The sequence below is a fragment of the Microtus pennsylvanicus genome, chromosome 4, assembly GCF_037038515.1.
Source record: "Microtus pennsylvanicus isolate mMicPen1 chromosome 4, mMicPen1.hap1, whole genome shotgun sequence".
NCBI lineage: Eukaryota > Metazoa > Chordata > Mammalia > Rodentia > Cricetidae > Microtus > Microtus pennsylvanicus.
The window spans coordinates 72,613,719-72,628,491 of NC_134582.1; the positions used below are offsets into that span (position 1 = coordinate 72,613,719).

The 14,773-nt window shown below is 46.1% G+C and overlaps 1 protein-coding gene across 5 annotated transcripts in view; it reads right to left on the minus strand.

Annotated features, from left to right (window-relative positions):
- The window catches only part of Aopep (aminopeptidase O (putative)), a 267,788-nt gene that overhangs the window by 19,420 nt on the left and 233,595 nt on the right, over positions 1 to 14,773 (minus strand). For 4 of the 5 annotated variants that reach the window (XR_012910341.1, XR_012910343.1, XR_012910342.1 and 1 more), the window contains exon 14: positions 3,337 to 3,453. Coding sequence is in view for 1 of the 5 variants with exons in the window: in XM_075969380.1 (XP_075825495.1) it covers positions 3,337 to 3,453 (117 nt within the window). In the remaining 4 variants the exon portion in view is untranslated. Of the gene's footprint in view, positions 1 to 3,336; positions 3,454 to 13,223; positions 13,400 to 14,773 lie in introns of those variants that run through there. The other variant, XR_012910344.1, reaches the window with a different exon arrangement.

A 14,773-nucleotide genomic window follows, 5' to 3' on the forward strand; every position in this document is an offset into this window, starting at 1 on the left:
GTATATGCACATGTGTATCATTTATCTGTGCATATGCACATGTGTATCATTTATCTGTGTATATGCACATGTGTATCATTTACCTGTGCATATGCACATGTGTATCACGGCACACATGTGGAGGGCAGAGGACAATGTGTTAAGAGTCACGTTTCTCCAGCATTCAAGTCTTTAGGTGTGGTGGCAGACACCTCGACTCCGCTGAGCCACTCATCAGCCCTTAAGAGGGATCTTACATAAGGCTGTTTATCCTAGAATCTGCTGTCCAATACATGTTTAAAATTTTATAGCTTTTTATCTGAGCATCACATAGGACTGCAGACAAATGCCTGTCTGGACTCTATTTCTCGACGGTTTGTTTTCATTCCTGGAGAAGGAACTCTGACCCGAGGCTGACTGGTAGCTCTGGCTCTGTGTGTAAAAGGCACCCAACTCATGGGATTCTGTTACCTTCTAGGCCAAGAAACACCAAGGAGGCCCAGAATAGTGAGAGTCACGGTGTCACGTCACTTCACACCACACTGGTCCTGTGGTGCTTCCTTTAAGATCTGGGTCCGCTGTGTCCCCTCCCCTCATAGTAATTTCTTAAGGGCGGGAAAGGGGGCACACAATCCAGAACGGAGTGCAGAGCTGACCCTGACAACCCCTGACACTCAAATCTCCCAAAGCAATACCAGCAGCCTGGAGGTATAACACACCACGGAGTTCTCACCAACAGAGCAAGGGCACGCAGTAAGAGCAGCTCAGCTGAGCTGCCCCGCCCCCACAAGGCCGTAGAAGATTTTTTTTATATAGTTCAGACTCTTTCAGCTGCCGTAGGAGGGGTGTACACTGCACTGTTGTGAGGGCATGGCCAGCGGGAGCACAAGGCAGCAGCAGGAGGCTCCTTTCTCAACCTTGTCCATACGCATGGGCTTGCAGCAGGCCAGTCAGACTCCTCATTCCACATCAGATTCAGGGCTCGGACAAAGACCTGCGCAGAGCCTCAGAAGCCTTTCTTCTTCAGGGATGCTCGGCACACATCCTGCTAAAGAGGTCTCTTTGGCCATCCTTCAAGTGACTGCTACTTATTCCACATTTAAGAACCCTGACAATTAGAAGCAACTCCCTTGCCTGCTCAGTTACTGGGCAATAGTGAGAACCAAGTCAGAAGACTCAAGACTGTTTCCACCAAGTACAGTGGTTTCTCCTATGGAGTGTCTGTCTCTCAAAGTTGGTGATGGCTCAACTTAATTCCTGCTGCTTAGTCACCAGAAGTCACACTTAAGCAATGGAGCTGCTAGAACACGGCCCGTGGCTGAAAATCTTGTTGCTTCTGTGATTTTTCCCCACCGGAATTCGAGTAAAGAGAAGCCAGCAGCACAGGGACCTGCAGCTACACTAATTGTAGCTCCTGCTCCACGGGTCCATCCACAGGTCTGGCAAGAGCCGCAGCTGCAAACTGCCACAGAAAGAGGCTGGGCAGTGATGGCGACAGTCCCAAGACCTGCTGGTTAGACTGAGACCCAGGTATTAGGTTGATCACAACTTTCCCTGGCCTGCAGCGGCATTCGTCTATGGATGCCCAAGTGTGTTTTAAGGTTTTGATTTTATTTATTATTTATTTATTTATTTATTTGTGCCTCAGCAGCAAAGTTAAAGAGATGTTATGTTGCAGAAACCACATGGCCTCCTGAAGTGTGAATTTTCTGTCCCTGCATAGAAAGCATTTGCTGGTCACCACCCTGACAGGTTCTGAGTCCACACATCCGGTCTCGTCCTTTGGCTTGATGTTGCTTCCTCTGAGGGTCTTGAACACCTGGCTTAGGGGCGGCCAGCTCTACTCCGTGCGCACTCCTCTACAGCTCTTGGCTGAGGCCACCTGGCTCACTCAGTGAGGTGAGAAACCTAAGCTTCCTAAGGGTGAGCCTGGCCTGTGCGCCCCACTTCTCAGTGTGTAGATGGTAAGTGTGCGTGCTACAGTCAGATCACATCTGTGTGAAGGGAGCCACGAACATTCAGTCTACCTGGTATCACAGCAGAACCAAGTGTCTGGTCTTCAGGCAGTAAGACAGCTTTTGATATTTACAAAAAAGGGAGAAACCTACTCCCTTCTCAAAGGTTTAAGTGATGATACACAGTAACTATATCAGGCTGTAAGGTAAGACAGGATGTATCACATGCCAACAGGAAGAAGGAAAACAGGACTGAGAGCTTCACGGCTTCCGGGCACCAAGGGACAGGTGCTTAGCACCTGCTCGGACCCTCCCACCCAGTCTCTACTCCAGGGGAACTCAACCCCGTCAAAACACAACCCTCTGCCTATAAATAGGAAGGTCTTTGAGACGCTAATTAAAAATAAGTCTGGCATTTGGAGTCTCTGATAAACAAAGGGCCAAGAGCAGAAACAAACACAACAGTTGCTCATTTGATCTATACATAGGTATTAAGGACTGCCAGTGTCTCCCCAGGGGCTTCTTTCAATTACTCCTAAATCTGTGGACTTGGAAACTATGTAACAAAGTCACCTTCTCAGTGAGTGTAACCCACTTTACTAACTCTGAAAGCCACTAGAAAAGCCAGCATATCTAAAACAGAAGCTCAAAACTATAATGTGCTGAACAGCCAGAGCCTGAAACCACCTCTGTGCTGCGTGCATCTCATTCTGTGTACATTCCCACGCAAGGGGCCCAAGTTTCAAGTGCCCAACAGCCCGGGTGCCAGTGGCTGAAGTGGACAGAAAGCCCAGAGCTGGTTTTCTTATAGTCTCTGCATTTTAGAGTGCTGTGTCAAAGACCAGTTCTCTTTGAACTTTTGTTTTTTCCCTTAGGATGATTAAATACATTAAATACTTATGATTTTGTGTTTTTCAAAGCTGAAATAAGCTAAGCAAGACTGAGGCACACATCACACTGCTTTACCACAAGCATCCACTTTTACTTTGTAAACCATGGCTGCTAGATTCGTTTTTCATTTCCTTTACACATGGCTTCTGGCCCTAGCTGAATGCAGCCGGGATGCTTCCACACATCTGAGCTGAGTTTCCTTAATGGGCAAGGGAAAGGCGGCGCCACCAGAGCACAAAATGACCCGCCCAAGTCTTAATTCAAACGACTCCACCCTGTTGCTCAAGCTTTTGAGAAACTTGTACTACCTTTATGGTTTACTCATAGGAGAGAACTCCTAGGCCTCCAACAGTTACAAATACAAAGTGATCGCCGGGGAATACTGGAGGAGGCACGAGCTGAGCACTTGCTTCTGGGAGACCCGTCCTTGACTGGCACAGGGCATCATGTTAAAGCCAGCAGTGAGCTCATCTCTCTTCCCACCAGTGGGGCACACCGGTTCGATTGTTACCTCGGCATCCTGCTCCTGGAGGCGGTACGTCTGCTGGAGGCGCTGCAATGTCTGGGGGCTCAGGGCCTTCTGCTCTAAGAGACACTCCAAAAGCAAGACAATCTGGTCCGGAGAAAGCTGCGGACAAAAGAAACAGCCCTTGAAACATTATGTACCCAACAAGAAGTTAAAAACAGGGTTCTAACTCAGGCATGGTTCTATGTCTGAAAGATGGGGTGTGCGGGTGCCGACTTTGCTTGGACATCAGATTTATACTCTCTGCGGCCCAAAGATTGCATATGCCACAAAATGTTTCCGGCTAGACAAGGACTCAAGAGATTATCCAACTTTAGGCAAATCCACAGGAGTTACCATAAGTAGGTAGGTTCAGATTTCTCTTCTGAACCATGTTAAGCCTGCAAGGCACCTGTTGAACCCTGAAAAATAAACACAGTGTAACAATTGCCTCCTCTCACAGCCCCTCCCCTTCATGAGGAGTCTATTTTTAATCTGTGAGTTTAAGATACTAAAATCACTTTACAGGCTGCAGGCAAGCAAACGCACAGCAATGGGCACGCCTGAGTACACAGGCTGTCTCACTCAGTACTCAGATAGCTGCCACACCGCAGTCGCTGGGAGAACGGCTAAGAGCAATGGAGGGCATTTGTGTGCAATACAAACAGACCAGAGTAGCCGTGGACAAACATCAGCAGTGCTCAGCCAGGAGCCACGCCCTGCGGGGTCCTCTCAACCCAGCAGCAGAGTGGAGAGAAAACTCAGGGTACACCTGTATTGACTGAAAAAGGTTCATCCTAAAATCAGAGTTTAACAATTATTTACACTAATTCTACATTCTCTATGCTGGCACCCCTCCATGCCTAGATACGCCTGACAATCCTGAGCAAATCAAACTTCTGGGGGCCAACGCTAGGCCAACAGAGGGTGCCTATGAACACCAGGATTTTAACTGCCAATTTCTAATACACAAAAGATGTTAACCAAAACCCTTTTCTCGTCTCTCCCTTTTGTCCTAAAATACATCATTTGCCTGGAACACCCCCCCACACACACACAATGTGCACACACTGGGTAGTCTCACCAAGAAAGTATCTCTCTCTCTCTCTCTCTCCCTCCCTCCCTCCCTCCCTCCCTCCCTCCCTCCCTCCCTCCCTCCCTCCCTCCCTCCTTCCCTCCCTCCCTTTGAGAAAAGGTTTCACTTTCTAGCCTGGCTGGCCTGGAACTCTCACTATGCAGACCAGACGAGCCTGTCTCTGCTTCCCCTGGGGTGCTGGGATTAAAGGTGTGTGCTGTCACTTTTAGTATTTCTAATGTTTCTGTCTCACCCTAAATCTTAATGAACTTGTTTCCCCAGTGACAGACACAGTGCCCACAGCATTGGTTCCTGGGTGTATTTATTATGTAGTTTTGCCCCACCTACGGTTATACCATGGACAGATTCTGAAGCAAACAGAATACCAGCTATCTCTAGCAAGACGGCCCTGACCTATGAGGTCCTAATGTAAGGATTCCATAAATGAGTCCATTCCCTTCCTGAGATAAAGTTTTTGTAAGATGTAGTGATACTAAGAGAAGCCAGCTATTTGCTAAAGCAGGCCAAACCCAGGACCTCCAGTCCCTAGGAGCCTCACCTCAAGTGTATGCGGGCCATTCAGGCTCCTTCCCAGAGGCGCCTCCTTTCCATCACTGAGAGCCCTGGCTGGGGCCTGTCTCTCCGGCCCTCTTCCTTCTGGCCGCCCATCAGACCCAACAGCAGCTTGGGCATTTCCAGGGAAGCCGTAACTTGTCAGCTCAAGGCCTCGAATGCACCCTTCCCTAGAGACTACACACCTGAGACATCTTCATGCACAGCGTCTGCCCTGGGTCCTTAGCTAAGGCTCCTCAAGTCACCCCATGGCTTCTCTAGGTTTTGTTGTTACAGTGGCTAACCATATACCTGACCTGGGTATCCCTCCTGGGTTCAAACACTGAACACAACTCCATTTAAAGAGAACTGCTAACACTTGAGCCGGACGAAACGCTTGAATCAACACCTGTGTGCTGTTTTCCTTCCAAGCAGAAAGCTCACATCTGCACTCAAACAGAATCAAAAGGGTCATGGAAAGCTTTCGTCGTCCCAGAACTGAGGCAATGGAAACATTTAGAACTAAGCCCCCTGACTTTAAGACTGACAGCTGAGATGACAGGAGGACTGGCGGGAGGAGGACATATGCACTCAAACCTTTGGGGGCTGTTTCCTAAGTTTATCTGGCTCTAATTAAAAGGCGGGAAAGAGGGAGGGTGCACCCCCTTCTAAGGATTCCACCCCCCATCATTCAGGAAGGTACAGACGCCCTCATGCAAGCGCTGACTTGTTCGGAGGTGGGCAGGACAGAAGGCACAGCCATGCTGAACATTCCTCTCTAATGCTGGGAGATCTCTGCTAGTCTGGCCTTTGTAGAATGGACTTGGAGAAAGCACTCCATTAGTAAACAACCTGCGGCCACCTGGCTCTCCAAAATTCATGGGAAAATGTAGTCTCTAAACAATGAAGAAAGTAGATACAAATTAGAGGCCTAATGCTGTTTTCGGCCACAGATAATAAACTAACATTCATTCACAAGTAAATATTATACATAAAAAAGGATTACAGGCTTGAGAAGAGGATGCATTAAAGCAAAAGTATTTTAATAGAGTGAACTTTGTAAAATACGAATTTGCTCCCTGTCAAGCCATCCCGCAATGGAAAAGTCGTAACACATGATAGATGTTCACAAAGGGACTGAAAGATCTGGAATACTTGCAAATGTGCTGGGAGGCAGTGCTGGACAGTGGGCAGTCCTGGCAGCTGGCACAGGGGAATATCCCACTCCCAACCACGTAGAAATCAAACGAACTTTCATATAACTTTGGGACCAATTGTGTGCTATCAACTGAGGCATTGCAGGAGACACAGAATAAACAGAAAAGAGCCCGTGTCGGTGAGCATGGGGCCCCCGGGTCGCCAACTTGAAATGTTTCCCACAAGATCTGCCTTTCTGGCTGGGGCCGACAGCTCATGCTTGAAATTCAGTTGCAAGAAGAGAGAAAATTCTTCCTTTTCACAAACAAGGATCTGTGATAAGGTTATTATTTCCACAATGGGAACACCTCGGTATTGTAATAAGACCTCTGCCCAGAAAACTCGAGACAAAATAAGACCATGAGACGCCCAGATCATACGGGTCCTTGAAAAGAAAGAACCACGCAGGCCTGTAAAACTTATTTAAACGAACACAAGAAACAAGAAGCAGCAGGAAGTCAGGCAAGTACAAACATTATTTGTTAATTGTGGAAGTCTGTATTCTTGCCATAAACACTGAAGACTTCATAGTCGTTAATTATGAAGAAATGTACAAAAAAAAAGTTAACTTCAGCTGTGCCCCCGCAAAGTTAAAAATTGAGACAAGCGGCACAACTTTCAACTGTTTTACAGTTTCTTGGAGAGAAAATGTGAAATTCCCAATCCCCGGCCCCCATTCACAAGTATAAGCGGCACAACAGAAACAAACCCTGGCTCTTCCGGGAGGCAGGGGCGGATGTCCCTCTGAGCTCCTGGAGGACAATCCACTCACTGCAGCCCCCACCTTCCCCTCCAACAGCACAACACAATGCAGAAAAGCCAGTTTAACCCCTCGAATCAGAAATGCCACAGATACAAGTCTCACCATCAAGATTCCACAGGCACACACATCAGGGCTGCAGCTGGCATGCGCTGAAGGCCAAGGGGAGCCCCGAGCCCCTCCTTTGCAGCCCAGCTGGTGCACAGCAGAGGCCAGCATGAGGAAGGAAGTCGGTGCAGCTCCAGACGGAGTGAGCCTGAGACTAATGCAGCCACAGACTGACAGTGGCGTGAGTTCTATTATTACCCCATTATCACTCTGGGATCTGAGCCGAAATGAAGCATGCTTCCTCCCTGGTGCCATTTCCTTTTATCCTGGCTGGAGACTAAAAGCGGATCAATGGGGGCAATAATGTATGATGTCACTTCCATTATAGCGACAGCCTCCCCTCCTCTTTCAGTCTGTCTGAAACACACAGAAAGATCAATTCTTCCCAAAAATGGTTAAAAAATGCTTTGGGAGCATGCATCTTCCAGAAGAGCATTCTCTGCTATATTTGTCTATGTTACTTCGGCAGGAACTGTTTACACAGAACAAAACAGAAGAAATGGGGGAGGGAGAAAAATCTCAAATTCTCCTGTAGGCTGGAGACTTGCTGGCTGAAATTCAATCCAAGCAGGGGCCAAGGCAGAATGTGAGCCGCTGACCTTTCAAAGTCACGTGTAGAAGGTGAAAGGTGACCTCACAGATATAAAACACCTTTCATTTTATGAGGCGTTCCGAATCTGGAAAATTCCTTGCCACCTTTTCCAGGAAACACAACCACCACTCTGCAGGCCCCAAGACAACCCACTCAGGTCCATGGGTGCCTGGCACCGATGAGACACAAGAATGGAACCGAGGAAGACAGACATTGCTCTGAGCCTTGAAATAGAACTCCATCTAGTGATTTTCACTTGCAGACGATTCAAGGTAAGGATATAATGGAGAAAATTCCAACAGTCCAAAGAGAAACAGAAGCAGGAGCAGGAGGAAGCCGGGTCTCTGCCGGACAGGAGAAGGCTCCTTCTTTGCGAGGCTGCACCACCAACAGGCAGAGTTCAAGGGCGGAGACGGCACGGACTTCAGGACAGAACTAACCTGTCTTCCATGCATTAGAAACTTTACTGCAGGCAGCAGAAAAGCCTGCTCTCTGCATGGGTTTTCACTCTAATCACATTGTCAAGACCAAAACACAAGACTGGAAGACTGAGTGTGAACCCTGCCTGCATTATTTTCAGGGTAAAATTGGAGGCAGCTAGCAAAGGGAGGTTACCAAGTAATGAAAAGTAAAAATACTGTCGCTTCAAACCACAGAAATCAACCAACAGGCACAGGTTCCTATGGTAGCCAGCCTTTCAGAAGTCACTGCAACAGCCTCACTGTGATGTGGGAAACAGTTGGAGATGCTAGGCAAATGTCTAAGCCATGCTTGGATAACAGCCCGTCCATGCTATACACAGTGTGTCAAAAAGTTTGTTCTCTAAGTTCTGTGAACTACGTGAAACCAGACCATGTGTATACTAATATTTTATGCTATTACATATTTTAGAAACTAAATCACTCTAAATGCTCAAATTGAAAATTTCCAAGGATTTTACAAGAGATGCTGAGGTTTTCATGTCTGCCTTCCTGGACTCTGCCAGACCCACAATAGTGGGACAGAGTGGGAAAGCACCCCCACTTCATACTTCTGGGGAGAATCAATTCAGAGAAGCCCCAGTGCTTCAGGCCATCTTCTGCCGTAGCCGAACGATTTCCAAAGAACACAACTTTTAAGTCTCAGAAACTACTTTCAATTTCTTGTGTTCAGATTGTCCCCCATTGAAATTTGTTGTTTACTTCAAGATTCTGACCTAACTCACCCACAGTTTATGCAATGACTGATGAACTAGTCTTGAATGTATATGTAAATTTTGATGAACTTGACCTTCTAATTTATAATTTATAGTGATGTCTTTTAGCTCTAAATTCTTGTTATATACAAACTTATCTCAATGTAAAGCCCAGCATGTGAGTAAACATGCTGTTGTTAAAACTTTAAGCGGATTCTGATACAGTGTTACAGCTACAACCATGTGATACTTTGTAGCTATCACAAAGCACGGAATAGGGGCTGCATCCGGGTATAGCAAGATCAAAATGGAATGTAGACAAAGGCTGCATTTGGGTAAACGCTACATTTCTCTTTTTCTTTTCCTGACAGGTTTTCATGTAACCCATGCTAGCTTGAAACTTACTATGTAACAAAGATTAACAGTGAACTTCTGAAGTTCCCACTTGCACTTCTGGAGTTCTGGAATTACAAGCATGTGCTACCATACTAGAAGCGTGTGAGTGTCTGTGCACGCTCATATGCACATGCTCAATAAGCACTCTACCCATCTAGTCACAAGTAAGATAATTTTCTAAAGACCTAGAAGGAAATTAAAGAAGACCCAGTCAAATTTTGAGTCACCCATACAAGACACTTGATCCTTTCCCTTTTTTCTGTCTATACCTTAATCTGAAATAATTTTCTTAAATCCTGCTACAAATATTTCCTGATAAATTAATGGAGAGAATATATATTTTAAGAAGAAGTTCAGACTACAACCTAATCTAAGTCTGTGAAGGAAATGCTAAGCGAGTATCAGACAGGCAGTGGCCAGGGCCTCTCAAGAGCAGGCCTGGCAACAGCCACCCCCTGACCCCCACCCCCATGCACAGAGAAATCTCCGATGTTTTGGCTTCAGTACTTTCTCTTTTAAGTCAGTGACATTACTGTTAAATAGAAAACATCACTTCTGTGCAACCAGGGCTCAACAGCTTAAGGTTTTTAATGTGCCAGTCTGGTAACCTGAGTTCAATCCACAGAGGATGCATGAACCATGAGTTCCTCTGATCTCTATATGCAAGTCATGGCACATATGTGTACATACACAGAGAGAGAATAAAGTTTAAAAGCTGGAAGAATATTAAGTATTCCAAATGCCTGTAGATTCGCACAAAGCCAAGCCCTAATGAGCACATGCTCTGGTTTTTATCTGGCATGTCAGGAGAGTTTTCAAGCACTCTCTAGTCTTTTCCCCATGAGAAAATAGTTAAACCCTAAATCTACTCAAGTCTAGAATGTCTTCCATTTCTCTAGCTTCCATATTACTCTGTCAAAGTGAGATCATTTGAGCAGCTCCATTACAGACGTGCAGCTCTCACTAAATAACAAAGCTGACACCAGAGCCTTCCTGGTTGACTTTGTTTCACGTAGTTCTGCCTCCTGTACAGGTGAGACACTCATGCTCACGCAGCATGGGCTGCAGTCGGCCTGGAACGTGAGCTTCCTCTGAGTGAGGGTTAATGAGCACAACAGCCCACCTCCTGAAGAGAACGCCAGCTTCAGAGCTGTATCATGAAAGCTGGAATCCTCAAGCTGAAACAGGGCAACGTGCGCTCAAATACAACTCTTAGCTTCTGTTGAGAGCAGACATATGTAAGGACATTTCTAATAGATTGAAACCACCACATCTGTTTCGTGTGCCACCTATTCCTGAATTTCATACTCAAATGTTTATTAGAAAGAATTCAGTGTCCAACATGGCAAGATGAAATAAGAGGGTAACAATGTCTGCAAGGAGAGCCATCAATAAACTGTTTAAGGTGTGAATGAATCTATTGAGAGCAGATGTGTAGAGAGCTACAGAAAAAGGTCCAGAACAGAAAATCATCATTTCTAAAGTACAACAAATTCAAAGAATTCAAATTCAAATGCATGACCTAAAAGGCTTTATCGGCACTGCACAGTGAGGACGCCAATGTCTTCAGATGCAACGGACCAGACTTATGAGCAAAATGAACTCCACGAGGATTAGCAAGCATGGGCTCCATGTTAAACTCGCTAACAAGGACTAAAATTTACAGCGTTAAAAAACAAAGCCACAAACATATGTTAGAGTTAATAAAAAAGGGACAAGGAGGGCAACGGAAGTCCAGGAAAGTCACTGCTCAGATTGGCTTAGCTCACACGTTCAGGTATAGGTACAATCATTTTGAAACAGTATCTAAATGAATTTCACTCTTTACGTCCCCTCACCCCTGACTCTGGCCTTTTTTCTTCACAGAGGCAACCGTACAACATAACTATATTTTTGGTCAGATTTTATTTTCTAATGTTCTGCCTTTTCTACTGAATCTAAGCTACCCAAAGACTCTGGCCACATGTCTACAATTTGCCTGTTGACTTCTGTTGTATTCTTACTATATGTATATCCAGCCACAACTACAGAGGAATGGCAGGGAGTTGGATGAGGGCGCCGCGTCTCACTGTACGAATTACTGCTGGGTTGTTATTTAATAAAATGTATCTGGGGTCCCACTGTCCAATCGCTACCGTGTGACAGCCTCATTTCACAGAATAATTTAAGGTGCGTCGGGCAGGGGGATCACGTTTGGACCTATTTTTGTATACTCTGGGATTCCAGTCTGTGTATTTTACATCCTGGATTGACTCTGAAAAAAATTCAAGAAAATTCATGCAAGGGAAAAGAAATGAACAGCTTCAGGGAACAAAGCAGAAGGTAGGTGTCAGGTCTTCAGGCTGTGCATTCATCTTTTGTACCTAGAGGGGACGAAGGCCATATTAGGCCAGCATTTGGTATAAAGGAGAAGCTGCTGTCTGTGGATGTTCAGCATATGGGACAGGAGTCTCACCACATCTGCCTATGTAAAGCTATGCTCCACACAGCGACCGGGCAAGTCATCAACAGCTGGCAATCCCGACCCAGGACAGCCCAAGAATGCCCCGGTGCTGGGGTCTAAGTTCTACTGTGAGCTCCAGGCTGGGTGCAGAGCAGGTGTGGCCACAGCCACAGTCAGGGCTTGGGAAGTCAGGAAGCCTTTGCTGCCACGGAATACAAAGTCCACAGTCAGAGGAAAATCTAAACCTCAGCGGGTCTGAGGCTAGGCAGGCTCTTTCTCGGAAACTGGTATGAATGTGAGTGACCCCAAGACATGCTTTCCAGCTGTAGCTAAAATCTCAAGGGCACCAAGTCACAGCTGAAAATGTCGCAGAGATCAAGCCAGCTCTGCTTCTGGCCTTTTGGTGCCTTGCTTTGCATAGGTACAATGGACCCATTTAGAAAATCCAGACTTGTTTTGTTGGAGTGTTCCTGCATTCTAAGTGGTTTAATTATTTAATCTCTAGTGGAAAATACTATACAGAGACCGACCTTCCCAAATCCTAGTGGATCGGTATAAATTATCTTGGAATCTGCAAGCTTTTGATTGTAAAATTTGAAGCTGGGTTTCCTTTTTAAAAGAAAAATTTCTTACAGAACTAAATTTCAAAAAGAGAAACATTAAAACTAGCCTTCAGTCACCATGGCTCACATTCCTGTTTCTTACCGTTTCCACCACTGTTAACACACCAACTAAAACAGTCATTATTCTAGTCAGACAGGGCTCTAGTTTACACAATGCAAGAATCAATACGCCACAGTGAACCCCCTAAAAGTGTGCAATTATGAAGTGCCAAAGAAAACACAGTAACATTCAAAATAACCTAAGGAAAAAGTGACCGCAGATCCCCCAGCGCGAGGAGACCCAGAAATCACTCACTTCATAATCACTCACTTAAACGCCACAAGCTGAGAACCACTTCCCTGCTCATTTCAAACTTAGCTTCTTAACTCAGACCTTTGAAGGGATAACCACAGCCAAGGCAGAAATACAACGAACACACTGTGCACTGCAGGGTAACCCAAACAAACGCCTTCAATATCAAGGGGAAAGTGTGGCCGCTTCCCGATCTGGGTTCCCATCTGAGCGGAGCGTGGACACGCAGTTGTTTAGAAACTGAAGTTAACCTGTTGAGCATTCCCAGGAGAAAGCCAGAGTCAGCCACTGTGTCGCTGTTTTCCTGCGGGAATGTCCTTCCAGCGTTCCCCTCCGCAGGGCCCGGCAGGGTATCTGTTTGCTAATCTCTTCCCCAGGAGCAGCAAGAAACCACCGTCCTGACGCTCTGGAACGCACTCCCAGAAGAAACGCCCTCAGCAGGGGAGAACAAAGCAGCAAGGTCCAGGATGGGCTGCTGGGCCGGCGGGAGCCGTAGCCTCCTTACCTTGACCTGGGACCTGCACCTGCCGCCCCAGGCTGATAAGGGCCTCTCGTACCGCCCACCTCCGTGCCAGCCAATCCACAAGCCCGCCCCGCCTTGACAGCCACCCCCTCCCCGCAACCCCCCCCCCCCCTCCGCAATTCCACTAATTAGACGTTCGCCTCCCACCCGATACTTACACAAGACACAGACCAGTCCCAGCACAGCCTGCGATTCAAACGCGAACAAAGGCGGGCGTAGCCGTGGCACTTTTCCCCAATTCACTAAAGTGAGGACCTCGACAGGGCTTAACCTCTACCGAAGCTGCATCCCAAGGACGTGAACAACACTTCCGTGAAGACCTTTCCAGCTACAACTGGAAAGAAAAACAACTGCTGAAAAACAGTTTGGTTTCTAGCACGGAGCAAACGCTCCTGGGTCACCTGGAAGCAATGTAAAGGACCACGAGGGAGGATGGAGGGGGAATGAGCCACCCAGCTGATTTCTAGTAAACAATCCACATAATTGCTAATTAGGAGTGTGGGAAGCTGGAAAGGGGACCGAGAGGGACACACACACTGACCGCTCACAGCTAACCAGAAGTTACCTGAAAGAGCTGGGGGAAAGGCAGGCTAGAATAAGTTTCCTGGGTTCCCCCACAACACACCAGCAGCAGACTGGTCACCAGGACAGATCCCAACAACAAAACCTCTTAGCTGACTTCACTGTGAGCAAAGACTTATCCCCATGAAGAGGTGGACATTTGAAGGAATATCCCAAACAAAACCACAAAGATTTTCCCCAATAAGCAGAATGCACCTAGCAGAATCCCATTTGCAATTCTAAGTAGTAAAACTTTCACTCCAGTTTGAGATGCTGGGTGGAACAGGACCGACTAGACCCATACCCATAACATATTCAGGAAAACATGGCATTACAGGAAAGCTGCCTGGAACATGCTACCCATCTGTTTTGGTTTGATCTAAGTCATATGCAGCCATTTAGAATCGTCCCCAAGCTTACAGGTTTACAGGGCAAATTCGTGAGAAGCCTTTTTTTTTTTTTAAATTGCAGGCAATGACCAGCTGGGTGGGAAGAAGAAATAAAAACCTTGGCCCTAAACAACCCCAGCACAAATAGATTACACAAGTTTTTCAGTGTGACCTGCCCACAACACACTGTAAATTTTCAAATTTCTAGCTATGGTTTCTGACCCGTTTCAGGGTTTCACTAGGATATGCTCCAGTTTGAGGTGAGGAGGTTTAACAGCCCAATGCTATGGAAAATTTATATACCATTTTATTTTCTTAAAAAACACCATTTTTGGTTAGTGGCTAAGCCTGCTTTTCGGCTAAGCACAATTTAAAGTTTAACAGTAGCAATCATTTTAAGTCTTCCTAAAACAAAAATCAAGCAATTTGTAGATTAAACAGTATAAAGAAATTGTTAAGACAAATGTAAACCAAGGCCAGAACATCTATCTCAGCTTAAAGCTTTAATACCTGGGAAATCAAATACAGGAAGAACTCCCAAACATCTGCTCTGGAGACCAAGTCAACATGCTGAACAATTGAGATGGCAGGGAGACCAACCCTTCAGAGGAAAACAGTACCCCAAACTCATCATTTTCCGTTAAGATTTAGAAATTGAAGTCTTGGCTAAATTAATCTTATTTTGTGCATGGCAGAACACTTCCCTTCATTAAGACTAATACTTTAAATAACGGTCATCAAAAATCATAATTCCCCGG